This window comes from Coffea arabica, chromosome 1e, assembly GCF_036785885.1.
Source record: "Coffea arabica cultivar ET-39 chromosome 1e, Coffea Arabica ET-39 HiFi, whole genome shotgun sequence".
Taxonomy (NCBI): domain Eukaryota; kingdom Viridiplantae; phylum Streptophyta; class Magnoliopsida; order Gentianales; family Rubiaceae; genus Coffea; species Coffea arabica.
The window spans coordinates 39,971,427-39,977,254 of record NC_092311.1 but is presented as its reverse complement, the minus strand read 5'-3'; the positions used below and the strand labels follow the sequence as shown (position 1 = coordinate 39,977,254).

Sequence of the window (5,828 nt, the reverse complement as noted above, 5' to 3'; positions counted from 1 at the left end):
AGGTAATAAGCTGCCGAAATCTGGAAAGCTTACCTCCCTTCCTACCCTCCATCAATGGACAACCTTCTGCACCCCCAGCACTTAAAGTGATCCAAATATCTCTACTTGGTTGGGAGTCATTGAAATGGGACAATCCTTACATGAAGAAGATCCTTCAACCTTTTGTTCGTTATGGTGAATTTTGAGAATAATGTCAAGCTTGACAAATTAAAATTGTACAAAGATTCTTAAGAATATGCCAAGGTCGGAACTCATATTTATCCAATGTAATTTTTGCCATTAGCGTAGAGTTTGTCATTTAATAAAATTATGATGTGTTTTATTTTTAAAAAAAAGGAAAAAAATTCGTTTACACGTGATTTTAATCATTTAAGCTTTTCATTGTTATTCTCCATAAGAAAGTGAAAACCATGGAATTTGGGCATATCCATGCCAACAATATATATATTCCACTTACTTTGGGACCATTTCTGCAAGAGTTCCAGAGAACACATTTGAAGATTTACATTACTAAGTCCAAAAGTATAATTAAGGTCAAACATAATTAGTCAGAAGTTTTATTCAAGTCCGGAGAAAGAAATTCCAAACTCACTTCTTTGGAAACATGGTAGTTTGATACTTGATGATGAAGTTGGCAAGTTAAGATGTTGTACACTGTTCGTGATGTTAAAGCAATCGTGGAGAGCATCATTGGCTTCCCTCTTTATGATCTGACTCTGAGCCTAATTTATGATGGCAAAAAACTTAATGATTCAAAGGTCCAATCTTGTCACAATATTACCGCAGAATCAACCTTATTGATGTTAGCGCAAAATTTTTTTCAGATATCTGTCGGGTACTACAATTTAATCTTGACGTGCATCAAGATTGTTTGATCAAAGCTGTGAAGAACAAGATTTTTGATAGGCTAGGATTCCCAGTTGATTCCCAGATTCTGGAATGTAGAGGAATACCTCTAAACAGTCGTCAGCATTTAGCTAGTTACAACATTCAGAGAAAGTCCATAATTCAACTGTTTAATCTTGCCCGTTAATTGAATTACCTAAGAAAGTAACATCTTCTTTGTGCAAGACTGAAAGGTCATTTTTCAAGATTTTACTTATGATGCTAATCTCTACAGTCTTTTTGCATTTTGGATTACTTTTAACTGTAAAGAAAAATATTGGGGTGTTTTTTTTTTAGGGAAAATCGTTTAAAACGTCCATTACATTTTACAAGATGACTTTTTTCGTCCTTCACTTTTAAAAGTGTAATTTTACGTCCCTTACAAATTCACATTGATCAAATTTGGTCCCTACCTAGGTTTCTGACTAGTTTTTGGTTAGAATCCACCACGTGACTTGCATGTGATCATTTTTTAAGAGCAAAATTGTCAAATCAAATTTTTACATAATCTGATTCATAGTCCCTCATATTTCAAAAAATGAATTTTTGCGTCCTTGATATTTTACAAAATGAATTGTTTCGTTCCTCACATTTCAAAAAATGAATTTTTCCATCCCTCACATTTTTCAAAATGAATTTTTTCATCCCTCATTGATCATGTGTATGAATAGCTTTTTTTCTATAAACCCACGTATATATCTATTTGATTTTACCTGAATAGTATGAATAACATGCAATTTATCTCTATTGGATTTCATCTAAATATGCTAATCGTAGTTATACACATGCTATTCAATAAATATATATAGGGACTTAAAACTAATAATTTTATTTGAAACCCATGTATATATGTATATGATTTCACCATTTGAATCTATTCAATATTAGTGACATTTCTCTTTTGGTAATAATTTATTTATTGAATTGTATAATAAGGTCATCTATTTAATGGGTCCTAACTCGAATTCTATAATTGTGCTAACAAATTTCAGTTTAAATATGAAATTTCTACTCGACACTTTTAAGACCAACAGTTGAATTACTTGTCTTGTGATTGTCTTAAAATTTGAAAATGCCAATCACTTATTTCTTTTTATCATACTTTTCTTTTGTTTATTTTTTCTATCCAAATTTAATTCGATATAAACACTCGATAATATTTAGGATTAAATGTCTTTTTTATTTTCAAATTTCGAGTAAAAGAAAATGAATATAAGTGAAAAACTAAATTTTTTTTTATCAATCGTCACTTTGTCTATAGTATCCTACACTATCCTAATCTAAGAGGGAGACACAAGTCATCCAACTGGGTCTAGAGGGGCCGGAAGGGACTGAACTACCATCAGACTAGACAGATGTACTACGCACCCGTATGATTTTTTTTAAGAAACCACTTAATGTGGTAATTGATGGGAGGCAAAGGAGCCTTAAATGGCTTAGTGGTAGCCATCAGCCCAAAGGCTGGTAGTTAAAAAAATTGGGGTGTTGATCATAGCTTTTCATTTCTTCTAATTTTCTTGTGAAACTGTTGGTATTTGTTTTGGAAATGGGCTTCTTATAGCTAAAACAAATTTATTCCTCCTTTAAACTTGTTGCATATGAGGAAAGCCTGACAAAAGATGCTAACTGTATTAAACTCAGAGATGATTTCTGATTTAATCAGGGCAACAGTTGATGCTAACTTTTCATGATATGATCAAGTTTTTGCTCATTCGAGAAGTATTACCATGCTATGTGACTGAACAAGTCCCTAGTTGTTGGACAAGAAAACAAATAAAATTACAGATGACGATGTCTCTAATGTAATATGTTGTGTTTCTTTTCCTCCAGTGCAATGTAGCTGAATAATTACTTTAGCTTTTTTGTCTAACATAATTCAATTCAATGTGCAAATTCTAAGACAATACCTCTATACCGGCTCAAGTTGTAGTAGTGTAAAACTTCTTTTTTTTTTGAGATTATTGGTTTGCCTTTTCTTTTCATACATTGGACATTTTTTTCTCCCCCTTTGGGTTTAGCTACACTTTGCACTCAATATTTAAATTAGCATACCAAGCAATGGTGAGCAATTTTTTGTTATTGTTATTCAGAAGCAATATAAAAAGGATGAAGTCTTTGTAAAAAAATATTTGGGAAGTCCATCGGAAAATCACCAATTTGACAAGAAAAAAGGGAAGATTGAAAGTCATGTACAGGATCTACAGACCAAATAGATGATCAAATGGGTTCGAGGGGTGACATCATTTTTATTATTACACATTGTTCCCTTTATCCTCCTGAATTTTACTTGAATTCATGGACTTCAGATTTTTTTTTTCTTTCGATTAAATACAAGTGCTAAAAGAATTGGAGCGTCAAAATTCTTAGTTGCAAAGCAAGCAATCCAGGGTGTCACTTTCAAATTTGAATTAAGTAGATTTTCTGAGTACTCTTTTTTTGGCTGTTGTTACTGTTTTGCAGATAAATATATGCTTGCCTGTTATGAAACCGGTTGCTTTGAAAGTGAAGAAATCAGATACAGTTAGAAAAGTGAAAGCAATGTTGAAAGAAAAGAAAAGAATATGTGAATGTCTTCTGGAATTCTTTTCTGCTGGTCATGGGAGGATGATCAAAATCTGGGCTCAGTTGGGATTCAGCAGAATACTAATCTCCATTTTTTTGTTCAAAATTTGCTGTCAACGAGACTGTTTATCAAGAGAGCATCTGATCAGAAAGTCCTCCAGATTGATGCAGAGGCTTCTGATACCATCCACAATGTTTAATATCAAATGTTTAATTGAGGCCAAAGACGGGATCTGATAGGATGTAATTTGTTGCTAAATTTATAATTATTTTTCCCTTGATTTTAACCAAATATTATTTTAATTAATAGATTCTACCTATATTTGATTAATTGTGTTAATTGTAGGGAGGTGGAGTAAAAAGTGACAAAAGAGGTGATTTTTCAAGAATTACTGTCAAGTCCAGATGATTCGGGAATTTACTACGCATGGGATTTCCTAATTCGAGTCAAATATGGACATCTTTGGTGGAATTTGAAAGACTTTAATTACCTTTGTTAGTTGTAGAGTTGAATTAGAAAACATGAGTTATTATTGTTTTTATTTCCTTTTTTCTAATTAGACAATAGGCCTTTGTTATGAGTAGTAGATATCAAATAGGAAGCAAAAGAATAAGGGAAGTCCGCCGAGTCCCGTTTGATTAGTACTTCTTAGGGAGGAAAAGGGTCAGTCAGCTATATATATTAGCAGACTAGTCACTTAGATTAGGTTTTATCTTTGTTTCGGTTGGCCGCATGTCTTCACGTTGGCAATTTTCCCAACAACGAAGAACTAACTTCTCGTTTTCTAGTCGAAAGTCAACTTGAAGATTCGGTTCCAAACATCTGTGAGATCGAATTATTTTTATTTATTTATTTTATTCATTGGTATTCGTATGTTTTCTGGTTTAACTTCTTATGATTGTTTTGTTATTTGAATGTCAAGGGTCCGATATTCGAATTAACTTAATAATCTACCGCCAAATTAACCGATTAAATCTGTAATTGTTTGATTGGTTAATACTAGTGACGACTAGCGTGATTGGTCCCATGTTAGGAAAACGTATAATCTAATTTAAACAAATCCCCGTAGCGTGTTTATTGATTAAAGTTGGGCTTTTCTAATTCTTAATGCAATCGAGGAATTAAATCCTACGGTCGCACCTAGGGTTATTTCTTGGTTAGGCAAATAGTTAACGATTGTACCTTGACTATCAATAAAGTAAGGAAAAGTTGGTTGTTTATCGCGTGTATAGCAACTATAACCAATCTATTAACTAATAATTGAATTATCTTTACATCGATGATCAATTGAATGGACCGTATATAAAAAGTTGCACCTTTGCCTAGAATCGTATCTATTGTTGATTAATTCCTATTTATTTTTGTGAGTTGCTTTTATTTAGTTAATTAGTTATTTTTATATTTTTGTAAAAACCCCCATCTCTGAATTCTAAAAGAAATAAATTATCCCTAGTCCCTGTGGATTCGATACTCGCCTATATATAAAATTTGTATTTTTTTTGAGTAGGTAATTATTATTGCACAGGCTCGACACCTGTCAGGATCCCTTGTGATAAGTTCAGTCTAATTTATTCCGGTAAGCCCCTTGAGGATGATCATGAAACCTTAGCCTCTCTCGATATCCAGGGTGAATCAACTCTTCATATGGTGCTTTGGCCAAGAGATGTATTGCCAATCTCTGTGAAAATGTAAAATGAAGAGTTGTTGAAGAGGGAAGTCAAGTCGTTGTACACTGTTCGCGATGTTAAAGCAATCGTGGAGAGCATCGTTGGCTTCCCTGTGAATGAGCAGAGCCTAATGTGTGATGGACAACAACTTGATGATTCAAAGGTCCTATCTTCTTATCATATTGCTGCAGAATCCATCTTAAAGATGTTAGTGCAGAATATTTAGATACTTGTTAAGGATGGTTTCAAAACAATTACTCTTGATGTGTGTCAAGATGTTATGATCAGAATTGTGAAGGACAAGATTTTTCACATAACAGGATTGCGAGCTAATCCCCTGTTTTTGGAATATGGGGGAAAACCTCTAGATAATTTTCAGAGTTTGCCTAGATATAACATTTAGAGAGTGTCCACACTTCATCTAAGGAGGTTTGGGATGTTTTTAATTGTATTAACCAGAAAAGAATATGATGTTGTGCAAGAAAGATTGAGACATCCTTTGTCAAGATTTTGCTTTCTGATGCTAATGGATATAATCTTGGTGATTTGTCAAAGTGGAGTTTGTTGCTTTCACTACTGTCTTGTCTTGGTGATGGACGCATTTAAAGGTTATCAAAACAGTTTTGCTGTGAATAATTCAAAGCTAAAATATCCAATTTTGTCAAAAAATGTGAAAGCAATGTTTGAGTCAGGAGGGGAGAGTAATGCTTTGT

The 5,828-nt window shown here is 33.1% G+C and overlaps 1 protein-coding gene across 1 annotated transcript; it reads left to right on the top strand.

The window, feature by feature from the left end:
- The first annotated feature begins 644 nt into the window (after positions 1 to 644).
- Positions 645 to 5,518, top strand: LOC140016961 (uncharacterized). Its single transcript, XM_072071279.1, has 6 exons — positions 645 to 758; positions 3,346 to 3,405; positions 3,489 to 3,641; positions 3,794 to 3,821; positions 5,148 to 5,322; positions 5,404 to 5,518. Exons 1-6 carry the CDS (start codon positions 645 to 647, stop codon positions 5,516 to 5,518), a joined length of 645 nt encoding a protein of 214 aa, XP_071927380.1.
- Positions 5,519 to 5,828: the final 310 nt, after the last annotated feature.

What these genes read in the sequence shown, in the direction of transcription:
- LOC140016961 (XM_072071279.1), top strand. Translation starts at nt 645, where the DNA reads ATGTTGTACACTGTTCGTGATGTTAAAGCAATCGTGGAGAGCATCATT. An exon ending in AAAAACTTAATGATTCAAAG is followed by an intron (nt 759 to 3,345) that starts GTCCAATCTTGT and finishes ACTGTTTTGCAG; the next exon opens with ATAAATATATGCTTGCCTGT. An exon ending in GCAGAATCCATCTTAAAGAT is followed by an intron (nt 5,323 to 5,403) that starts GTTAGTGCAGAA and finishes TGTTATGATCAG; the next exon opens with AATTGTGAAGGACAAGATTT.